Genomic DNA, 23,935 nt, shown 5'->3' with positions numbered 1-23,935 from the left:
TTTCCTACTCCAATATGACCTCATGTTGATTTATGGCATAACATCGTCAAAGGCCCTATTTCCAAGGGAGGTCACGGGTTCAGGACTAGAACACAAGTATATCTTTTAGGGAGGACACAAGTCAACCCCTAACAGTGACCAACATTCAAAAATCAGGAGATTCCACATCAAAATGCCCAGTTTCTCTTGGCAACGCCGGCCCTCAGGTCCCCATGGCAACAGCACGGTGAACACTTCCTGAGAGTTCACGGTGCCCAGCGCCACTCTTAGTGCTTCGCTTGCCGGAGTTCTCAGTTCCAGGGAAGCTCTAGGTGCTTGCCGTGGAGTCAGCCCCCGACTTACGGCGACCCCCCGTCCTGCGCCATCTTCCAAGGGATCAGTGGAGAAAACACGGTTCAGCTAATCATTTATGAGGCCAGAAGTGGGAACTTGGAGTCCCTGGGTGATGCAAATGGTTAACACACTCAGCTGCTAACCACAAGGTTGGTAATTGGAAACCATCCAAAGGCCCCTCGGAAGAAAGTCCCAGCCATCTTCGTCTGAAAAGCCACAGCCGTGAAAGCCCTATGGAGCGGTTCTCCTCTGCACACGTAGGGTCGTCCTGAGTCATAACTGACCCGACAGCAACTAACAACAACACAACTGCACTGTCTCTATGACCATTGGTATGTTTGAAACCGTTGACGCGGCCACTGTGTATTTTGAATGCCTTCCAGCCTGGGGGGCTTGTCCCCCAGCACTATATGGAATAATAAATAGTCTGTTGTGATTCGTAGGGTTTTCACTGAGTGATTCTCAGGAGTTGGTTGCCAGGCTTTTCTTCCTAGTCCATCTTAGTTTGGAAATTGCACTGAAACCTGTCCACCATGGGTGACCCTACTGGTATTTGAAATACCAGTGGCATAGCTTCTAGCATTCCAGCAACACACGAGCCACCACAGTACGACAGACTGACAGACAGGTGGTGGCAGCATTGTATGAGGGTGCCCATGTCCCCACAGCCACACCAACTTTTGGATTTTTGTCAATCTGATTAGGCAAGAAATGGTAACTCCGTGCAGTCTTTTTATTTTTTAAATATAGTTTATTTTTTAGAGCAATTTAGATTTACAGAGAAATTGCTCAGTAAGTAGTGTCTCCATATACCCCCTCCCCTCTGTGCAGGTACCAAAAAAAAAAAAGGAAAAAAAAAACCCCGTTGCCATCTAATCAAACTCATAGCAACCCTATAGGACAGAGTAGAACTGCCCCATAGAGTTTCCAAGAAGCACCTGGTGGATTTGAACTGATGATCTTTTGATTAGCAGCCATAGCTCTTAACCACTAGGCCACCAGCATTCCAGTCTGCGCAGTTCCTCCTATTATTAACATCTTACATTCCTGAGGTAGGTTTGTTACAACTGATGAACAAATATTGATACATTCTTACTAACGGAAGCCCCTGGTTTACATGAGGGTTCACTCTGTCTTGCACAGTCCCGTGGGTTTTGACAAATGCATAACGTCAAGGGTTCACCATCACAGTATCACGCAGAATAGTTTCTCTCTCCAGAAAATGCCCTGTGCTCCCCCTATTCATCCCTCCCTCCTCTCCCCGGTCCCCTGGCAACCACTGTCTCTGTATTTTGCCTTTTCCAAAATGCCCTATAGTTGGGATCATACAGTACCCAGCTCTTTCAGACAGGCTTCTTTCACTTACAATGCACATTTAAGGCTCCCCCATGTCTTTTCGTGGCTTCATAGCTCGTTTCTTTTTTTCAGTGAATAATACCCCATAGTATGGATGTACCATAGTGTGTTTATCCACCCACTGGTTGAAGGACATTTCGGTTGTCTCCAATTTTGGACAGTTATGAATAAAGTTGCTATAAATATTTGCATGCAGGTTTTTGTGTGGACATAAGTTTTCAGCTCATTTGAGTAAATACCTAGGAGCGTGATTGCTGGATCGTATGGTGAGCCTTTGCTTAGCTTTGTAAGAAACTGCCAGGCTGTCTTCCAAAGTGGCTGTACCATTTCATTCTCACTCTCAACGTTATTGGGCATTTCTGTTATTTATGAGTGAGGTTTATTCTGCAAACTCCCCCTTTATATTCTTTGCTTCTTTTTTTTTTTTTTTGCAAATACATTGTTGCTCTCTTTTTCTTCCTGATTTTTAGGAGTTCTTTATATATGAGGTATATTAACCCTTTGTCTGTGATAGGGGTTGCAAATATTTTCCCCTGTTTGTCAATTATTTTTTTAGCTTGCATTATGGTTTTTTTTTCCACGCAAAAAGTTATTTTTTTAATTTTTGCCCAATTTTTCAGTTTTTTTTTTTTTCTGTTTATGGCTTCTGGATTTTGAGATGTAACTATATTTTTTTCACTATTAGGTTATAAAGGAATTCATTGTATGGTTTTATTTCTTTCACTTATGCCTCTGATCCATTTGGAACTTATCCTAGCTTTTGGAACGAGCTAAGGATCCAATTTTATCTTTTTCCAAATTGTGATCCAGTTGTCCCAACATCATTTATTTACAAGTCTATGCTTTGCCAACTCATTTGAGATGCCACCCTAGCCATAAAGAAAAAAAAAAAAAAAACACTGCTATGGAGTTGATTTTGACTCATAACAAACTCATAGGGTTTCCAAGGCTGTAAATCTCTAAGGAAGCAGACTGCCACGTCTTTCTCCCGTAGAGCCTCTGGTGGTTTTGAACTGCCAACCTTCCAGTTAGCAGTCGAGTGCCTTAAGCACTGTGTCACCACGGCTCACCCTAGCTATATCCTTTCCATATTCATGTGGGTCTATTTCTGGACTTTTATTCTGTTCCAGGGGTCCATTGGTCCAATTGTGCACCCAACTGTTTCAGTTATAGAGGCTGTATTATGTTTTTGCAAACTGTTAACCCATCAGCTGCTAACCAAAAGGTTGGAAGTTTGAGTCAGCTCAGAGGCGCCCCGGAAGAAAAGCCTGGTGATCTACTTCCGAAAAATCAGCCACTGAAAACCCAACGGAGCAGAGTTGTGTTCTGACACATATCCATCAGGCCGCCAAGAGTTGGAGTGAACTTGACAAAAACTGGTGGTAGTGTATCATGTTTTATTATTTGGTAGGGCTGAGCCCTCTCCCCCACCATGCTGTTCTTGTCCAAGGTTGTCCTGGCCGTTCCAGCTTGTGTATTAGAACCAACCTCACTCCACCAAAAAATAAGCTGTCACATTTGCATCACATTGAAATTATAAACTAAGAAGATCCAGCCATTTTACAATGTTGAGTCTTCCTATCCAACGACAGGCAGGTATCTATCCCTCTGTTCAAATCCCCTTTTGAGTCACTTAACCAAACCTGTTGCCATCGAGTCAATTCTGACTCATAGCGATCCTACATTGACCTTATAGAACAGAGTAGAACTGCCCCATGAGGTCTCCAAGGAGTGACTGGTGGATTCAAACTGCAAACCTTTTGGTTACCAGCCATAGCTCTTGAGTCACTTCGAAATATTTTATCATATAGGTTTGGCACAGTTTGTTGAGCTTTGTGTCTTAGTCATCTAGTGCTGCTATAACAGAAATACCACAAGTGGATGGCTTTAACAGAGAAGTTTATTTTCTCACAGTAAAGTAGACTAAAAGTCCAAATTCAGGGTGTCAGCTCCAGGGGACGGCTTTCTCTCTGTCAGCTCTGGAGGAAGGTCCTTGTCCTCAATTTTCCCATGGTCGAGGAGCTTCTCAGGCGCAGGGACCCCAGGTCCAAAGGACGCGCTCTGCTCCCAGCTCCACTTTCTTGGTGGTATGGGATCCCCTGTCTCTGTTTGCTTCTCTCTTTTATATCTCAAGAGACTGCATCAAGACACAATCCAATCCTATAAATTGAGTCCTGCCTCACTAACACAACTGCCGCTCATCCTCCCTCATTAACACCATAGAGGCAGGATTTACAACATGTAGGAAAATCACACAATTCTGGGAATCATGGCCCAGCCCAATTGATACACACATTTTGTAGGGTACATAATTCAATCCATGATACTTGGTGAGGGTATTTTATATTATTTGTTTTTGCTGATTTTGTAAATGGGCCTTCTCTTCTATTTTGATCTCATAACTGATGATTATTATATCTTGCAAGCTTTTGGCATCTGCATGTTAATTTTATATCAGATATACTTTATCAAGTTCTCTTAAGTCTGTTGACTTTCTCAAAGTTTTCAGAGATAAAATCACATCGCGTGCAAAGAGAGAGAGTTTTTCCTCTTCCTTTTCACTTCTGATTTCTTGAATTGCTTTCTCTTACCTAATTGCTGTAGTGAACAGGGGCCCTGGTGGTGCAATGGTTAAGTGCTTGGCTGCTAACTGAAAGGCTGGTGGTTCGAATTCACCCCAAGACTCAGAGGGAAAAAGACCTGGTGGTCTGCTTCTGTAAAGATGACAGCCTAGAAAACCCTCTGGGGCAGTTTTCCTCTGTCACCTGGGGTCACTAGGAGTTGGGATCAACTCCAGGGTGCCCAGCAACAATTCTCCCGTATCATACTAAGTCCTAGCGTCAAGGGTGGGCAATCCTGTCTTCTTCCTGACTTTAGCCAGAAAGAAAAGCTTCCCTCCAAGGAAGATGATAGCTTATGAAATATTTATCGATCCCTAGTGGGTTTCGGAGCCCTGGTGGATCAGTGGTTAAGAGTTACGGCTACTAACCAAAAGATCGGCAGTTCAAATCCACCAGCCGCTCCTTGGCAACCCTATGGTGCAGTTCTGTCTGCTCTGTCCTATAGGGTCGCTATGAGTCGGAATTGACTCAGCGGCAACGGGTTTGTTTGTTTTTAGTAGATTCTGTGTGTGTGTGTGTTTTTTAAATCAGGAATGTGTGTTTAATTTTGCCACCCGCCCCTCCTGTGCGAATGAGGATGATCGTATCTGTTGTTAGCTGCCATGGAATCGGCCCCCGACTTGTGGTGACCCCACGCACAATGGAAGGAAATGTTGCCCAGGCCTGCGCCATCCCCGTGATCAGTTGTGGATTGGACTGTTGTGATACACAGGGTTTTCACTGGCTGATTTCAGATGTCAGTCGCCAGGCCTTTCTTCCTAATCCATCTCAGCCTGGGCAGCGGTGGGTCAGGGGTAGAGCTCTCCCCTTCTGTGCAGGAGCCCTGGGTTTGATTCCCGGCCAGCGCGCCTCATGCACACCCACCACCTGTCAGTGCAGGCTTGCTTATGGCTGTGATGCCGAACAGGTTTCAGCGGAGCTTCCAGACTAAGACAGACTAGAAGAAAGGTCTGGCCATCTACTTCCTAAAATCAGCCAAGGAAAAACCCTGTGGATCAAAATAGCCCGATCCACAACTGATCGTGGGGATGGTGCAGGACTGGGCAGGGCTGATTTCTGGGTGCCACGGAGGTTGTGGTGACCCTCTGATGCTATCGCCCTGAGATGATCTTTGGACCTTTAGCATTAAGAATACTGGTCTCCCAAATTCACCTTTAAGTCAAATAAGGCTGTTGTCAGGTGCCGTCCAGTTGGTTCCGACTCGTAGCGACCCCATGTACAACAGAATGAAACACTGCGCGGTCCTGCACCATCCTCACAACCATTGTTATGCTTGAGCCCATTGTTGCAGCCACTGTGTCAGTCCATCTCGTTGAGGGTCTTCCTGTTTTTCGCCGACCCTCTACTTTACCAAGCATGATGCCCTTTTCCAGGGACTGGTCCCTCCTGATAACACATTGAAAGTATGTGAGATGAAGTCTCGCCATCCTCACTTCTAAGGAGCATTCTGACTGTACTTCTTCCAAGACAGATTTGTTCATTCTTCTGGCAGTCCACGGTATATTCAATAGCCTTCACCAACAGCATAATTCAAAGGCATCAGGTCTTCTGCAGTCTTCCTTATTCGTTCGTTGTCCAGCTTTCACATCATACATAAGAGGTGACTGAAAATACCATGGCTTTGGGTCAGGCGCACCTTAGTCCTCAAAATGACATCTTTGCTTTTTAACACTAGAAAGAGGTCTTTTGCAGCAGATTTGCCCAATGCAATGCATCATTTGAGTTCTTGATTGCTGCTTCCATGGGTGTTGCTTGTGGATCCAAGTACAATGAAATCATTGACAACTTCAATCTTTTCTCCGTTTATCATGATGTTGCTCATTGGTCCAGTTGTGAGGATTTTTGTTTTATGTTGAGGTGTAATCCATACTGAAGGCTGTGGTCTTTGATCTTCATCAGTAAGTGCTTCAAGTCCTCTTCACTTTCAGCAAGCAAGGTTGTGTCACCTGCATAACACAGGTTGTTAATGAGTCTTCCTCCAATCCTGATGCCCCCGTTCTTCTTCATATAGTCCAGCTTCTCGGATTATTTGCTCAACATACAGATTGAATAGGTATGGTGAAAGGATACAACCCTGATGCACACCTTTCTTGATTTTAAATCACATAGTAGCTGCTTGTTCTGTTCAAACAACTGCCTCTTTGTCAATGTACAGTTTCCTCATGAGCACAATTATAACTGTCCTGGAAATTTCTATTCTTCACAGTGTTATCCATAATTTGTTATGATCCACTCAGTCAAATGCCTTTGCATAGTCAATAAAACACAGGGAAACATCTTTCTGGTATTCTCTGCTTTCAGCCAAGATCCATCTGACATCAGCAATATCTCTTGTTCCACGTCCTCTTCTGAATCCGGCTTGTGTTTCTGGCAGTTCCCTGTCGATACAATGCTGCAGCCGATTTTGAATGATCTTCAGCAAAATTTTGCTTGCATGTGATATTAATGATATTGTTCAACAATTTCTGCATTCTGTTGGATCACCTTTCTTTGGAATGGGCACGAGTATGGATCTCTTCCAGTCTGTTGGCCAGGTAGCTGTCTTTCAAATTTCTTGGCATAGACGAGTAAGCACTTTCAGCATTGCATCCATTTCATGCAATATCTCAGTTGGTAGTCTGTCAGTTCCTGGAGACTTGTTTTTCACCAGTGCCTTCAGTGCAGCTTGGACTTCGTCCCTCAATACCCTTGATCATATGCTATCTCCTGAAATGACTGAATGTCAACCAATTCTTTTAGGTATAGTAACTCTGTGTATTCCTTCCAGTTATATGATCCAGAACCCAGTGCCGTCAAGTCGATTCCGACTCATAGCGACCCTATAGGACAGAGTAGAACTGCCCCATAGAGTTTCCAAGGAGCGCCTGGTGGATTCGAACTGCCAACCCTTTGGTTAGCAGAATACTGTAAAAAAGAAAGAAAGAAACCGTTGCTGTTGAGTAGATTCTGACTCATAGCAACTGTATAGGACAGAGTACAACTGCCCCACAGGGTTTCCAAGGAGCAGCTGGTAGATTCTAACTGCCAACTTTTTGATTAGCAGCCGAGCTCCTAACCACTATATAGTGGTTAAAAACAACAAGGAACTGACTGATACACGTTGCAATGAGGGTGAACCTTGAAAACATCATGCTAAGTGAGAGGAGTCCAACTCAAAAGGTCATATATTGGGATTCCATCTATATGAAATATCCAGAACAGGCAAATCCATAGAGTCAGGGAGTAGATTAGTTGTTGGTTGCCGGGGACTGGCAGAAAGGGAGAATTAACAGTGACTGTTGATGGGCCAAGTCTCCTCTGAGGTGATGAGACTGTTCTAGAACTAGACACTGGTGATGTTTGTGTAACACCGTGCACATACTGAATGGCTCTGAATTCTACACTTTAAGATAGTTAAAATGGTAAATTTTATGTCATGTATATGTTGCCACACACACACTCACACACACACAGAATAAGAAATCTCCCACGTGCCGATACAGAATGGTCCCCATGCTCTGTGAAGTGAATAAGCCAAGGACAAACCAGTGTTTGTGCCATTTTCGATAAAGAAGGAGGAAACAGAATATAGAGCTGTACTTGCTTGTACAGCGTGTGCCTAAAAGGGCTCCAGAAAGGAGCCACAAGACACACGTAAGGTGGTTCCCTCCAGGGGGGTGACATGGGCTGGCTGGCGGCCGTGGTTTGATTGTTGGTCGTTTGACTTTGGAGGTGTGTCAGTGTCTTCTGTTGTGGTTGTTAACTGCTGTTGACTTGGGCCTCCAACTGATGGCGACCCCATGCACACTGGGTTTGGACTGTTGTGTTCCACAGGGTTTTCACTGGCTCATTTTTCGGGACTACTGGCGGCACAATGGTTTAGCACTCGGCTGCTGACCAAAAGGTCGATGGTTGGAAACCAACAGTGGCTCTGTGGGAGAAAGGCCTGGCAATCTGCTCACATAAAGACTGTCGTGTGCCATCCAGTCAATTCCGACTGATAGCGACCCTATGTGACAGAGTAGAACTGCCCCATGGGGGCTCCAAGGCTATAATCTTTACAGGAGTAGACCTTCAGGTCTTTTCTCCCACAGAGCAGCTGGTGGGTTCAAACTGCCAACCTTTCAGTTAGCAACTGAGCACTTAACTACTGCACCACCAGCTTAGAAAACCCTAAGTTCTACTCTGTCACTTGGGGTCGCTATGAGGCAGAATCGACTGTGATACCCACCACCACCCAAAAAACAAACACCTAAGACAAAAACTTGCAATAAAACAATAAAGGGATATGAAACCCGGGGATTCTTCCCCAAGCCACATGTCCGTAGATTGCTGATGTCTGAGGGCATGGGGACAGAGCAGGGCTACCCCTCCCAGCCTGTTTCTCACCTCACCTCCCCCCCCACCCCGGTCCCTGGATACCTAGGTGGGCCGGGCCCCCAACATGGTCATCGTGTTCGACTGCTCCATGGAGACGATGGTGCAGCGGGTGCTGCGTCGCAGGCAGCTGGAGCATCGAGTGGACGACTGCGAGGCTGCAGTCCGCCAGCGCCTGGATGCCCACTACTCCCTGTGCCAGCCCGTCCTCACCTTCTACCAGCAGAAGAACCTGCTCCGAAATGTAGGTGCCCCCTGCGTGCTCACTCCGTCCTGGGGCAAGCCCAGCTGAACAGCACAAGGGCATGCTTGGCCTGGTCCCGGGCCTTTCCCTCTCTGGGCCGTTTTTTTTTTTTTTTAATATTTATTTTTGGTGGCAATATACACAACCGAACATACAGCCAGTTGCCATTTCACCATCAACAGCTCATTGTGCCACATGCTTCACCTTGTGTCACCGTTCGCCCTCTTTCTAGCCACACTGCTTCACCACCGCTCACTTAGGTTCTCTGCCCCGGAAGTTCTCACCTGCGCCTTAACGTAACTGCTGCCAATTTACACTCGCAGCCCACTGCTGTTGGGTCAATTCCAACTCACAGCACCACCAGTATATAGACCATTCTTTCAAGAGTGCTGTGCTTGTGGAAGACGTTATTAATCAGGCTGAACTGTGGTTTAGTTTAACAATGGCTTCACAGGATAGTTCTGGTTCAAGTTTTAAAGATTATTTCTGGGCATTAAGTTCAGCGGTTCCCTTAGTCTCAATGGATCCAGCAAGTCTGGTTTCCATACCAGTTTGAAGTTCTGTTCCACACTTTTCCTCCTTTTGGTCAGGATCCATCTATCGTGGACCCCATTTTTCCCATGGCATAATGTAGGGAACACAAAGCCTGGTGGCGTAGTGGATAAGAGCTACAGCTGCTAACCAAAAGGTCGGCGGTTCGATTTCACCAGGCGCTCCTTGGAAGCTCTATGGGGCAGTTCTACTCTAATAGGGTCGCTATGAGTCAGATCTGACTCGATGACAACAGGTTTTTTCTTCATGTAGGGAACGTCTTTTTCCCGTTAGGCATCAGAGGCACAAGCTCTGGCAAGGTTCAAGGTCCAAGCAAATTTGTTGTTAGTCGCCGTGTAGTCAGCCAAGTCACGGCGACCCCATGTGACAGAGTAGCACTGCTCTGTAGTTTTCTTGGCTGCCATTTTTATGGAAGGCGCCCTGGTGGTGCGATGGTTAGCTCAGCTGCTAACTGAAAGGTTTGGAGGTTCAAACTCAGCTAGCAGCTCCATGGGAGAAACACCTGGTGATCCGCTCAATTCTATTGTCACATGGGATCCCCAAGTCGGAATCCACTGGATAGGACCTAACAACCATCTTTATGGAAGCAGTCTGCCAGACCTTTCTTCTGAGGAGCCACGGGGGTGGGTTTGAACCTCCAACCTCTAAGACAGGTGCTGATGGCAAACTGCTTGCGCCCCTCCTCAAGCAAATTGACTGGCTCCAAGAGACTGCAAAATTAAAGTAAGTTTTGAAAAATAGCAACCGTACCTAAGATTAATGGCAACTGGTCATCCACATCCCAAGTCAAATCCAGCCATACAGGTTAGGCTCCAGGTGGTAAGCAGGTATACCTTCCCATTCTTCAAATGACCCCATTGTTCCTGCTCCGTTGCACTGTCATGGAAATGCAATGGGCATGGTGGAGATGGCCCCATCTGTCTGCAGGAGGGGGCTGGCCATGTGTCTCTCCCCTGGTGAGGCATTCTCAAAGCAGGGGGCCGCTGTGGAGCTAAGTTCGACCGTGGCCAAGTGGCCAGATTTGCCCTTCACAAAGCAGTCCGTGGTCACATTTGACCTTCCTGGCTTGTCCTCCTCCCGTCACTCACATTACCCTGGGCACTTAAGTTTAAAAAAAAGCACGGGCACCTATTTGTTCCCCAGGCTCATCTGAAGTGTCCAGGACAGTGTCCTCACTGTCACTCAAAACTGGCTCCCCTTCCTCTAGATCCTGGCAGAAGAGACTCCAGAGAATATCTTTGCCAAGTGCTGCTCTGTCATCGAGAGTTTGCAGTGAGACAGACAGGGCTGGCCCCATGCCTTACCAGGACCCTGAGCAGGACTTGGACCTGGGTGTGCCCGTGCGGTGAGATGCGGTGACAGCCCTAGGTTCTGACCTAGGCCGACCCTCCTGTAACCCTTTCCTGGGACCAGTCCCGAGTTGGGTCACCAACAACCACGCCCACAGGGGCAAGTTCCTGACAACCTGGAGGAGTCATGGTGACTCTGACGGCCTCACCTGGGAAGGGGGCAGCTATCACTGCTGCTGTCACTCAGGCCTGTGGGCCCAAGTAGCCAGGTTCTAAATGTGAAACCTGATTTTCAAACATTGGTATTCAACCCTAATTTCAAAAGGGACTCTCCAGCCATACACAGTGGTCAGGCAGCTAACATGGCCCTAGCGCACTCCTATCCGTGCCCGAGCACCCAGCAGACCTTGTGATCTGCTCCCGTACAGGTAACAGCAAGAAAGCCCTGTGGGGTAATTCTGTTCTGTCACATGGGATCCTCAAGTCGGAATCCACTGGGTGCCATTTTTCTGAACAGGCCTGGTCTACCGGTAATAGGCAAAGCCAGGCCCGAAACAGAGCCAGAACACCAACTGGGAGGCCCAGAGCCAGGTGTGCACAATAGCAAGCTGCGTCCATGGGAACCTGTCCCATGGGCCTGCTCCCCAGAGGGAAAAACGGGGTGGGGGAAGATAGCACTGCTGGGGCTCAACCCGCTCCCCTTCCTGTGAGGGAACCGTACCCCGCTCTCGTTGGCCAGGCCTTGTTCCTCTTCCCCTACAAACACGACGGCGGCCAGCATGCGGCTTTTAAACAAAAAAGCACTTTATTTAACCAAATTAAAAAAAAGGAAAAAAGTAAATTAAGAAAGCACAATATACCTGCAGAAAATTATTTTCTCTTGTATCTTTGTCTTAAAAAAAAAAAAAAAAATCAAACACAAAGCTTGTTATTTCCAATCACCATTATCAGGCATTTACAACATCTAGAAAGAACAGACGGCGGCTTTAAAACGCTACTTAAAACTCTACGGACAGAGAGGAAGAGACAGACGGCACCCGGCAGACACGGGGAGGTTTTGTTATCATTTATTTGTGAAGTTAAAAACGAGCGATAAAAAGTAAAAACTGCCGTACAATTTTTTTTGTTTGTTTTCATTTTTTCAGTTTCAATCTTCTCTTGAACTGATGAAACACGACAGACCAGTCCTGGGGGGTGAAGGGCGGGAGGGAGGCGGGAGCTGAGCTGGGGTGGAAGGAGGAGCGAGAGAGGAGCAGAGGCCGAGGGGCTTGGCTAAGGGGGGCGGGGGGGGGGGCTTTTCCTGCAATACCAACACCTGGTCCAAGGAATGTTCCAACTCTAACTAAAAAAAAAAGAAATAGCAAGAGTGACTTTTTTTTCCTTTTGTAAAAGTTTATTTTAAAAACAAGAAAGAGGCCCGAGGGTGGTATAGGAAGAAAATGAACCATGTTACCCTGAAAAGCAGTTTCAGGAAGGCTGGGGGATAGAGACTTTTATATATATATATAATTTTATAGAATTTGTTTTGCTTTTGGTTTTTTTTTTTTCTTTCTCTCTCTCTCTTTTTTGCAGAGATTTAGTCCTTGCTATCTTCTATGGCGGGCTCAACATGAAGGATCCCAATTTTGAAAGGAAAGGATGTGAGACACACAGAATATGCGAGAGAGCGAGAGCGCGGCCCGCGTGGGCCGTGAACTCTGGGGCCTCACAGCGAGGGCTCCCGTCACCCCCTGCGGCAGCCATCGCTCTCTCGCCAGACCAAAAAAAAAAAAACAAAAAAACAAAAAAAAAGCCCCAAACAAAACAAAATGGAAAAAAAAAATAATAATAAAGATTTTCACAGATGAAGTAGTTCACATTCATTCGATTCATTGAGCCTGCGGAGAGGGAAGAGACAGGAATTGGTCACTACGGGGAGGGGAGGGAAGGCGGGGTGGGAGGCTGGAGGGGCAGTGGAGGGGCCCAAACAGCAGCGGCAAGAGGGTCAGAGGCCCTGTCCTGGGCCTGTAGACGTGTGTCCTGCTGGAAAGCCGCACTCACTGCCTAGTCAGGCACTCCAGGGCCTGGCTCCTCGGTGGAGAGGGAGGACACACAGCAGGCACATCAGCGGGAGGAGAGAGCAGGGACCGCAGAGACAGAGAGCGAGAGCAGGGAAGCACTCAGGGTGGGAGAGGAGGGGTGCCCTTCGTCTGGAGGAGGGTGGGCGGCTCCGGCGCGTCACAACATCAACATTTTCTGAGATCACGGTGTCCCCACAACACCCCTGTGAGGTAGGTTGGAAGGTGGCAACGATCGTCATGCCCACTTCACAGACAAGACTGGGACACAGCGGCGCACGCGCACGAGCAGCGGGCGGGCAGGGGGTCACGCCCGTGGGTGGCCTTGGGCCGGGCGGCTCCCCTCATCCCCAGCAAGCCAGTGCTGACCCCACGCAGGGGCCGCCTGCAACACAGTCACTTGGACACGGGGAAAAATACCACGGGTTTAAAACTCCAAGAACAAAAGGTACAAAAATCAAAAAAGTAATGCAGAGAGGGGAAAACAAACTCTTTTTTCCCAAGTGGCCAGGTTTGAGTGAGTGAGTTGGAAGCCTGGATGGCGACCAACCCCCAAGGTGTCTGTTGCCCCCCCTCCCCCAGACTACCCACCAGTTCCAGAGTCCCGCCTGTGTCTTTCCAGGCGCTCCCCCCACGTCATGACAGCGTCACACAGGAACAAGCAGGCTGGCGATGGAGGCCTCTTCTTGAGCCTCTGGACCCAGCGCATACGCCCCCCGGCTTGCGGGGGCTCCCGGAGACCTCGGCCACGCGGCCCCACTGCAGGCATCAGGGACACACCCCGCAGGGGAAGGGGTTGCCGGCGCTACCCACTAAGGCAGGATGGACGGTGGCCGGGGGTTGGAAGGAGAAAGGAGGAGGAGGAGGGTGGCAGTTCCCACTTGCCTGCTGCTGTCCCTGCTGTGTGGGTGGAGGCTGGGGGCCGCCGGGGCCAGGGGTCTGTCCGTAGTAAGCGGCCTGCTGTCTGTAATATTCGGCCCAGGCGGCGCTATAGTCTGGCTGGGAGCCGGGGGGTGCACCCGGACCGCCTCCAGTGGCCACTTGAGCTGTGGAGGGAGCAGAGGTGAGTTGGGGGGCTATGGGGCTGACTGCCATCCCCTCACTGCACCACCCCCGCCCAGCTGCCCGCTTACCTTGCTTTTTGTAGTATTCTTCCCAGGCCTTCGTGTAGTCCTGCTGTGGGGGGGCTCCAGGCTGCTGCGGCTGCTGGCCTACGGGGAGAAGAGTTGCCAGAAAGGTCAAAGGGCAGCTCATTGATGGCAGCGGGTTCTCACCCCTTTCCCAACAAGGACTGGAGCCCCCTCCACTGCGCCACAGACTCACCAATCTTTTTGTAATACTCTTCCCAGGCCTTGGTGTAGTCCGACTGGCCGGTGGGTGGGGGCTGTGGAGGCTCGCCCTGAGTCGGGGGAGCCGCAGGGGCCGGTGCGGGGCCCGGTACGGGGCCTGGGGGCTGCTGGTAGTAGTGTGAGTAGTAGGCAGCCCAGGCAGCGTTGGGGTCTGCCGCGGCAGCAGCTGCTTTATCTGCCAGAGGAAGCGGAACAAGGGCTCAGAGGGGGAGTGCAGGCAGCCAGGTGCCCTCCAAGCTGGGCACCCGGCCCCTTCTGGCCTGGGAACCCGTTACTTACTTGGGTCATGAGGAGCAGGTGGTTGCCACTGGGGGTAGGTATTGCCCCAGCCCTGGGGTGGGTACTGGTGAGGAGGGGGGCCCCCGGCACTGCAGGATGAAAAAGAGGGAGACACACGAGCTGGGGTGCTTTCCTGGCTGTGGGGCCACTGCACTGAAGAGGTAGCAAGGATGGGCAAAGGGCTAAAGGTAAGAACAGGGCCAGAGGCCAGGCCCAGACCACCAGACTCAACAACTGGTGACACAAGGGGCTGGACTGTGCTGGCTCAAGGACATGAAACTCAAGTCCCCAAATTCACGAGGCACGAAAAGTACACGGCACAAGTGCGTTTACGGAGATTGGAATCAGAGCTGATCAAAATTTTTTATAAGTGTCTACTGAAAAATGAGAGTAATCCCTAGGCGATGCAAACCACACACGAGGCTGCTAACCAAAAGATTGATGGTTCGAGGTCACCTAGAGGCACCTGGGAAGAAATACCTGGCAATCTACCTCCAAAGTCAAGCAAAAACACCAGCCATGGAGCACAGTTCTACTCTGACACACACGAGATGGCCATGAGTTAAAATCGACTCACAAAATCACGAGGCTGGCCTGACTAGTGCCTCAGGTCCCCAAGATCAGGGATCCTGAGGTGGGTGGGCCTCTGGGTGGTGAATGGAAATGGGTCCCACCACTCTTCCTGCCAGCACAGATGCCCCCATACCCCAAACGGCAGGAAGCTGAAAGGAATACTCACTGAGGGGGAGCCCCTGGTGGGCCCTGGTTGAAGGGCCCAGGGTTGAAAGGCCCCATTGGGCCGGCAGGGCCTGGTCCCCCTGGGCCAGGTCCGACTGGGCAGAGAGGACCCTGGGGGAAGGAGCACAGGATTGACGTCAGGGGTGGGAGACAGGCGCAGGAACAAACCCCAGCCCCACAAAGCCCTTCATGAGCCCACCTCGATCTTCTCCTCGATGAGCTGCTTGGCGTGGTCGATCTGCTGGGGCGAGCCCCGGATGATGAACAACTTGAAGTTGGGGTCCCCGTTTGGCGGCAGCTGCCGCGAGATCTCTACGAAGGCTCCTGTCTGCTGGTTTATGGCTTTCACGTTCTCGCCACCTGCAGGAGCAGCAGGCAGTGAAGGGGAGAAAAGGAGGGACAGGGGCACGGAGGGGGAAGTGACCGCGTGGGCGCACACTCACCTCGGCCGATGACGAGGCCGCACTTGTGAGTGGGGATGGAGAAGGTCATCTCCCCGCCAGGGGGGCCCCAGCTGCCTTGGCCTCTTCCCCGGCCCCGACCACCAGGGGGCATGCCTGGGCCACCTGGAGGACCGGGAGGACCGCTCTGCAAAATGAGGGAGCCATGTGAGCACAGGGGCCTCTGGGGCAGGGCCTGGCCAGCCCGCACCCTGGCCCCCGGTGTCCGGGTCACCTACCCTGAGGCTCTGGAGGAGGTCATTGATAATGCGGGCCGCGTGCTCACACCTGTCGGGGGGCCCCATTATGTGCGCGATCTTCTCAGGACCCGTCCCGTCATCTGTGACCGGCAGGGAGAACACAAGTGGAAAAGCAAAGCAAAACTCAAACCCCGTGCTACCGCCTCTCTGGGGCCAACACTACACCTCTCCAGGTGTCTTGAGTGTCATGTGGGAGGGGGAGGAACAGACACACCCACGTGGTCGAACAGCCTAGAAGTGGGGCCGAGCAGCTTCAGAGCCGTACCCAGGGAGGCGGCCGGCCGGGCCCTGACCTTGTTTGAACTGTATCCGCACACCGGCGTCGTTCTGGATCTTCTTGATCATCTCCCCGCTCCGACCTATGACCACCCCGACTGAGTGCCTGGGCACCGGCACCTGCGGAGGGAGCCACTTCAGGGTCAACTCCGGCCCGCTCCTCTGCTGCCCCCCGGGGGAGGCCTGCACTCACGTCGATGCCCCCGCCGATGCGTGACCCGTACTCATTCCGGTCCCCAAAGCCACCCTGGTCACGCTCCCGAAGGATGTCCATCACCATCTCACAGGCTTGCTGCAAACACACAGAGGCATGGTCCACGGAGCCCTTGCCCAGTGTCCCCACCACCCTCCACATTCCAGGGAACCAGGCTCAGGCCTGTCACATGTTCCAGGAGCCCCACACAGCGCCATGCTGGGCTCTTTCCGAGTGCCACGCCCACCGCACCCACAGTGCCTCCCTAATCGAGGCACTGCCAGCACCCCGTGTTCTGATGGAAGAGTGGGGGGCTTAGGCCACTCACTCAAGTCCAGACAGCTGGGAAGCAGTTGTCCCCTTGAAAAGCGCCCCGCATCACGCCCGTCATCGGCCAAGGCAGGTCTCGAGAGCCGCCTGTCCCTCCACCCGGCGGCGCACTCACCTGCACTTTGTAGGGATCCCCAATGATCCGGAGAGGTTTGTCCACGTTCGTATTCTGGGCACCGTCCTGAATCAAAATCATCTTCACTCCGGCGCGTTCCTGCACCACGAAAGTTAACTGTGAGCGCTGGGCTGTCACACAGCCTCTGGGGGGCTACGCGGGTGCAGGCGGGCACAGCCAGAAAGGATACCAGGCGCCAAGGGAGACGCAGACACAGGAAGGGGCCCCGCCCTCACCTGCAGCTGCTTGATCGTCTCCCCGCCCTTGCCGATGACCAGGCCGGCCTTGCCCGCAGGGATCATGATCTCCTGAACGGTCCCGTTCTGGCCCCCGTTGGCACTGTCGTGGAACTGCCCTGGGGGGCCGCCGCGACCCCGAGAGACGATGTCATCTAGCATCATCTTTGCTTTCCTGGAAAGGTGAAATATGGGGTGCCACCATTTGACAACAGAGCAGATTCACGGGCCCATCCAACTCCAAAGGAAGGGTCCCCGACGAGTGGCTGACAGATAACAAGGAAGACAAGCAGTCACTGCTGCCATCCCCGAGGTGGCCCTGATCTTAGGATCCGGGGTACCCAGGCATCAGTGCAGCTCTCTGGAGAGAAGAGATTGAGGAGATGGCACGGGATTCTTCCCGACTTCCAGAGGGACCTGATTTAGAGGCCCAGGGACCGAGCGTCTCCCTCTCCTGGGGAAGCCAGGGACTTACTGGACAGACTCTGGGGCTCCTGTGAGGGACACACTGCGCTCGGGGAGGCCGCCGCTGTCTAGAGAGAAGAGGAGATAAGTCAGCACTCTCGCCAGTCTGCAGACACTAAAAAGGCCCTCCCTGCCACCACGCAGCAGCCTGGCAAATCCATTTACCTCCCCAACACCAGCAGGCTGCTCTAACCAAGGCCAAGAACTAGCAACTTAAAATTCAATAAACAGGCAGAACTTTTCAGGAAACAGATGGAGCGGAAGGAGAGGTAGATCCCAGAAAGCCCCAAATCTGGGCCGTGACCCTCCATGACCCCACGACCACCAATGAGCACCTGAGCACCCTCTACACCCGTAGCCCTTCAGACATTAGAGCAAACCCTCGGAAAGCACCGCCAAGCTGGTACCGAGCAGCTCAAAGATGTAGGTGAAAGAGTGAACAACATGGCCACCTGTGCTCATTAGAGCTCCCATTTAGAAAGCAACATAAAAGTTCACTGCAAGGATTCCTGTGTTTAATTCTACGTCTTCCAGTTCCCATAAAATGAGAACAATCACAGATCCACCCCATGGAACGGTAACAGCTGAAACACTGCACTGAGCATGGTACACAATAAGCGCTCAGCAGACAACAGCTTGCTTCACTTGTACAGTCGCCACAAAAGTTAAGTGCGTGCAGCCAATCCCAGCCCCTGCCCAGGCAGGAACCCAGATCCCCATACCTGGCGAGATCTGTACTTTGCAGCCGGAATCCTGCTGGATTTTGTTAATCTGTTCACCTCCTCTGCCAATGACTAGGGGGAGAGAAAAGTGGAAAGCCAACTGATGGAGGGAAGCCAGAGCCTGGAAGACTCTACAAGGCAGGGTTCCCAGCCCCGCTGATATTAAGGAGGATAGGAGCCATTTCAAGAGCTCCCCTGTCCTCCCAGAGAGGACGAAGAAGGGACAAATGAGAGCAAAGACAAGAGGCCCTTTCAGATCCACGGCTCCTGGGCTGGCAGCTCATGAGACACAATCCCCAAGAAGGGGAGATGATGGTGTCCCTCCCAAGGTAACGGGGACTGACTGCTGAGCCATACTTACTCAGTCCCACCATGCCATCTGGGACCCTGTACTCCTCTGTCATTGAAGTCCTGCAGAGAGAAACACGACAGTCAGTCCCGAGCAGGCAAGGAAAGCTCCAGAGGCCTCCTGGACAGAAGGCCCTGGCCCCTCTCAGCCACGGTCCCTGCTCCAGGGAGGACCACCCTCCATACTTGCAGCTTCAGATTCCGCTGCATACAACTCAGGGACCAAGACCCCCCCAGAGGCCTAGCAGAGTCTGACCTCAGCACAGGTTCCCTTCTCCATGGCGGGGCACCTAGCCCCTCGAGGCCTCAGTTTCCCCAGCTGTGTCCCAAGAGAACTGACTGGTCTGGGTCAGTGTGGCCTGCAGACCAGCTCTATTCCGCTGACTCCAGCCAAGAACAAGCACTGAGATGCTGTAACAACAACCTCATGGGATCACTTTTACGTCTGCTTACTCTAAACGTAAAAACATCGGTTTTACACCATTCTCACTTCATTTTCTAATATGTCATTTTCGCTGTATCTCACAAAACTTTCAACCTGCTAAGAAGCAAAATTAAAGTAGAATTGCTTGTGATAGACCAGGTCAGGTCCATTTAAGTCTATCCTGGACCACAAAAAAGCTCAACCAACGTGCAAGAAAAGTTATTTGCAGAAGACGGGTGAGAACAGAGTCAAGCCTTTCCTTGGGAGACAGATGCCTGTGTCCTACTGCTGCCCCCGCCCAATGAAGGAAGACCCAGGGGCTGAGACCACCCTTCCCCCATGACAGCTGATCGCTACAAGCCTCTCCCCCTCAGAAGCCCACAGAGGAGCAAAGGACTTGTGGCAGTGACTCTGGCCAGTCAGCCAAGTCCCCGAGCAGTGCAGCACCCTGACAGAGAAGTCCCACCCAAGTCCATCAGAAAGGCTGACAGGGAGCCAGTGGGCTCCCAAGCTGCATCTTACCTTGGGGGAGGGTGGATGGGCCCAAGTTGAGAACTGATCGCTGCAAAAAGAAAATCCAAAGGATTGGCCCGGCGCCTCTCTGGGAATCCGAAGACTGGACACAGCCCCGCCCCATGGCTCTGAGACGCCTGGAGCACCTGATGAGCACTGTGGGGCCATCTTCAGAGAAGCACATGCTTGAAGTACTTCTGCCTCAATTCTGGGGGTTCTGGGATCCCTCCAGCTCACAAACCCCAGATTATCAACATCCAGAGCCTCCAGAAAGGAGAGCCTTTTTGTTTCTCGCTCCCAGCCCCTAAAGCCCTCTCCACCCCTGGCACCACCCCCTGCCTGCACACCCCGTGGACTTACAGTCTCCCTGGGCAGCCAGTTTCTTGCTCTCAGGCTGGTCTGTGAAAGAGGAAGGATGTCAATGGCAGCACCCACCCACCCACACTGCACCTCAGGCCTGATGCTGGTGCCACCTGTCCTGGCAAACAGCCCCCTCCTCACTCCCTGCCCCCAGTACTAGAGCTCAAATAGGTGGCTAGAAGAGACCAGCCCCAGAAGGGACCAGACGTCCCCCATCCTGCCACCAGCATCCAAGTCAAAAAGCCCTTTATAACCAGTGAACAATGATGGCGGCTGCCACGGGCCAGACCTGCCTGAGTCAGATGGAATCTGTGGAAAGGAGGCGAGGTCGATAATTTGGTTGACAATTTGGTTATCATTTTTGGCCACTGTGGGTGATGCCACAGGCCCCTGGGCCAGCCAAACTTTTGACTGGGCCTCCACAAAACTGCCCATGGGTTTGCAGCCTCCAGGAAAGGGAGGAAGGATCTTGAGAACTTCCACCCGGACCCCATCACAAACAATCCACCTTCGTCTCTGCTACCTGATACCTCAGGATGGCAAGACCGAACAAAAAAAAGAACGAACAAAGCTAGGATTGCTGAGGCTTTAAAAGACCAAACAGCAGCGGTGCCCCCCACCACGCCAAGCCACCCTCAAACAAAGGCTCCTCGCTCTCTGTCCCGACGGCTCCCTCTTCCCACGCTAAAGCAGTGGCACGTAGTTACCTCCATCTTCCAACTGTCGCTTTTGGCCCCCAAAACCAAAATCGGGAGTGCTGTTATTCACTGTGGTAGCAGCATCGCCTCCAATCTTGGCTGCGATCTAGAAACAAAGTAGGAAACACAGTAGAGTTACCACCACACACCCCTCCACAGGACTCGGGTTGACTTCTCAGCATATCGCCGACTTATGACAAACTGTGGGTCTTGCTGCCGGGCCTGAGAGTGTCCCCCAACGTATTTAGAGAAGACTCCCTTGATTGAGACCTCCAAGGAGGAGTTTTTTGATACAAACAAATTTCAACATTTCCTTTCACTCTCTCCATAGGCTAGGCCGTGGTCGGACTGTAACCCATGCTGACTGGACTCTGGAAGGAACAGAAGTTCTGGCGCTGGATGGGCCCGCAGGTCAGCTCCCTGAGGGGAAGCTTCCATTCTCATCGGAGCAGCCCCAACACAGAGCCAGAAGGCTGTGACTTTACTCCCGTTCTTCTGGGATGCTAAGAGAGTACAACTTCCTGTCTCGCCCTCAAAACCTTTGGATTTAACACAACTTAGAAAAGATTTTGACTCAAAACTCACTGCCGTGGAGTCCAATTCCGACTCACAGCAACCCTGTAAAGCTGCCCACCACGGCTTTCTCCCACTGAGCGCCTGGTGGGTTTGAAACACTGACCTTCTGGTTAACAGCTAAACACTTAACCTCTGCACCAGCCATCTGAAATTCTCAGCTGGACCAAAACTAAAGCCGCTTTAGGAATGGATGCTACATCTTAGCCATATGGAGAGTAACTTCAAATCAACCCCAATAAAGCAGCCAAGCTCAGACCAGGTTTTATTGCTGGGATGTTGTAAACTTCCCAAAGGAACACACACGGAGTTAAGGGTTTATCTCTTCACCTCTACCTGGTTTTTCTAGTGCTTACCTCGAGCCAAGGCTCTCAGCATGCCCACGTAGGGCCTTATTCCACCCAACAGACGGCACCAAACCCCCCTCCAAAGCTGCCTCTGAATCGAGACAGTTCTGCGGGCGACCAGAGCAAACGCGTGTTAGAACCCTGTCCCACGCGAGAGGTGGCGAAGCCACAGACCACACTGGGCAGTTCACCTACTGGGACCTCCCACCTTGGGAGGAGCCAGTCCTCAGTCCCGTAGGCATCTGGGCAACCCAGAGCGCTCTCACTCAGCCCAGCCGGGTCTACTTCCTGAAAGGGCGGCAAAGTCCTCTGGTTCTAGAGCTCCCCCCATCCTTGCAGACCATGAGGAGGCAGAGGCTGACAATGGAGCTGGGGAGGTCCGTCACACCAGCACATGACACCTCCATGTTGTCATCACGCCTCAAAACACTGGGGTGGGACCCTTCCCTCTTCCGCCAAGCCACAGAGCAGCTTTCCAGCCCAAAGCACGGTCCGAGCCAGCCCCTATGCCCACTGTGGCAGCAAAAAGATCCCCTGTCCACTTTCCACACTCAAAAAGCAGAACTTTTTTATTTTAACCACAAACCCCTTCTTTCAGAAAAGAGGCAGAAATGAAATTACGATGGGTGCAAAGATAGCCCTGATCGGGATGGAGGGCACAGCCAAGACGCCACCACCGCGAAGGAAGACCCTCTACTTCCAGCAGGGCGCAGCATACCCTTGTTTGTTCAGAGGTGGGGTCCCAAAGTGACTCTCCGAGCTGCGGGGCCCCCTGCACATCCCGGGGTCGCTCCTGGGGACCTGTACACGCCGCCTCCCCGTGCAGGGGGGGTTACCCGCGGGGAGTCCACCCGAAGCGCCGCGGGCCGGCCGGGCCCCAGCCTCCAGCCCCACGTGACCCCGCGGCGGCCCCGACCCCCCGCACGGCGACCCCGCGCGCGCGCACGTGACCCCCGCCCCCTCCCCCGCCCGCCCGCGCGCGCGCGCGCCCCTCAGGCCCGCGGCCTCCTCACCTGGCGGGCTCGCTGCACCGCATCGGCGAAGGCGTCCTTGCGGATTCCCGGGCCGCCACCGCCGGGCGGCTGCGAGGGGCCCCCGGCCGACCCTCCGCCCGGGCCGCCGCCGCCGGGGCCGCCGCCGCCCCGGTCCCCCGCGCCCGGCGGGCCTGAAGGAGGGCCTCCCCCGGCGCCCCCGGCTCCTCCGGAGCCCCCGCCCCCACCGGCGGGCGGCGGCGGCCCGGGCGGGGGTCCTCCCGTGCTGTAGTCCGACATGGCGCGGCGGGGCCGGGCCTGGCGCGGAGGCAGAAGCTGAGGAGGCGGCGGCGGCTCAACGCGGGAACAAGGCCTCGCTCCACACGGCCGCGGAGCACTCTGGGAGCCCAGCGGCTGGGAAGACGACGAGGGGGGAGGGGGAAGGGGGCCACCTCCTCCCGCCGGCGGCTTGACGGACGGCGGCGCCCGGCCAATGGGAAGCGCCCGCTGCTCCCCGGGCACCAATCGCGAGCTCTGAAGGCGCGCGGCCAATCGGGCAACCGCGAGAGGCAAGAGGCGGGAGCCAACCGAGTGATCGACAGCTCTAGGAGGCAATGGGTTGCGGGGGCGGGCAAATCGAGGCGATCCGAGAGGACGAGAGGTCCAATGAGGCTGGAATTCCAGAATCGCGGGGCGGCTTTGGGACCAGATTGACGGCTCCAAAGAGTGAAGTGGGCTGGGAAGATGGGCCTACGAAAGGGCTCTTTGAACGGGCTGGACGGGCACCCGGTGGATGGTCATGCCCGCCAGCCAATGAGTACACGTGGAAGGCGGTTCTTGTGAAGATTGCCAGCTAGTTTCATAAAATCCCCGACGAGCTCGGCCTGATGAGGTCGGATTTAGACTTGATTGCTTTCCCTGTTAACCAGAATCCTTTTCTAGCTGACGTCTAATGGCTATGGCCAATGGCTGAGCAGCGGGGGCGAGTCCTAGGTGACTGACGCCCCTGCGAGCAAATGGCAATGGAGGGGATGACCGTGCCTCGTTTTCGTGGGAGCCAGTGGAAGCACAGCTGCAGTGGGCGGGGCCGGCCCCGGACGGCGAGAGGGGATTGGCGGGAGCGGACGTGAATGGCAGGCGACGTGGGCAATGGTCACGGGATGCCCGAATTCAGGCCTGAAGGCTGGGTTGGCGCTCCCGGAGTCCAGCTGGGTAGACCCTGCACGCGGTCGGCTTGAGGCGTTGGACGTCGGATGCTTCCGGGGAGGGGTGGGGTGGCCCCAGGGAGAAGAAAACCTGGAGCTCTCCAGTACTCCCCTCTCTCCCCTGACCCTAGGGTTTAGAGCCGCAACTTCTCTCCAAGGACTCATAGAATCCCAGCTTCTCTACCTCCCTACAGAACTCAAGGGCCTAGGGCCGTCAGTCCCTCCAATGACCGGGGGATCCTAGCCTCTAATTCCCGCAGCACCACCTCTCCCTTCCTGGAAGGC

The 23,935-nt window shown here is 52.6% G+C and overlaps 2 protein-coding genes across 4 annotated transcripts in view; one reads left to right on the top strand and one right to left on the bottom strand.

Moving 5' to 3' along the window:
• Window positions 1–12,404, top strand: part of LOC126072000 (adenylate kinase isoenzyme 1-like) — a 28,218-nt gene extending 15,814 nt beyond the window's left edge. The window contains exons 4-5 of one of the 2 annotated variants that reach the window (XM_049876570.1): window positions 8,716–8,910; window positions 12,324–12,404. In XM_049876570.1, coding sequence (XP_049732527.1) covers window positions 8,716–8,910; window positions 12,324–12,380 — 252 coding nt within the window. In that variant the 3' untranslated portion in view covers window positions 12,381–12,404. Of the gene's footprint in view, window positions 1–8,715; window positions 8,911–10,669; window positions 10,867–12,323 lie in introns of those variants that run through there. The other variant, XM_049876568.1, reaches the window with a different exon arrangement.
• Window positions 12,405–12,534: 130 nt separating this feature from the next.
• On the bottom strand, window positions 12,535–22,856 carry KHSRP (KH-type splicing regulatory protein). 2 transcript variants are annotated; one of them, XM_049876567.1, is made up of 20 exons: window positions 22,488–22,856; window positions 20,564–20,660; window positions 19,857–19,895; window positions 19,506–19,545; window positions 18,573–18,622; window positions 18,212–18,283; window positions 17,500–17,557; window positions 17,025–17,199; window positions 16,789–16,887; window positions 16,344–16,442; window positions 16,168–16,270; window positions 15,854–15,954; window positions 15,618–15,762; window positions 15,374–15,534; window positions 15,176–15,285; window positions 14,437–14,525; window positions 14,132–14,332; window positions 13,942–14,019; window positions 13,694–13,854; window positions 12,535–12,628 (listed from the first exon to the last, which is right to left on the bottom strand). In XM_049876567.1, the coding sequence occupies exons 1-20, from the start codon at window positions 22,743–22,745 to the stop codon at window positions 12,620–12,622; spliced, it is 2,145 nt and encodes a 714-aa protein (XP_049732524.1). In that variant the 5' UTR covers window positions 22,746–22,856; the 3' UTR covers window positions 12,535–12,619. The 2 variants fall into 2 exon arrangements, with proteins under 2 accessions (XP_049732524.1, XP_049732523.1); XM_049876566.1 differs by lacking the exon at window positions 12,535–12,628 and having other exon boundaries at window positions 12,635–13,854.
• Between the last annotated feature and the right edge of the window lie 1,079 nt (window positions 22,857–23,935).

This window comes from Elephas maximus, chromosome 3 (assembly GCF_024166365.1).
Source record: "Elephas maximus indicus isolate mEleMax1 chromosome 3, mEleMax1 primary haplotype, whole genome shotgun sequence".
Taxonomy (NCBI): domain Eukaryota; kingdom Metazoa; phylum Chordata; class Mammalia; order Proboscidea; family Elephantidae; genus Elephas; species Elephas maximus.
The sequence above is the reverse complement of the archived record's forward strand: the minus strand, read 5'-3'. Positions and strand labels throughout refer to the sequence as shown.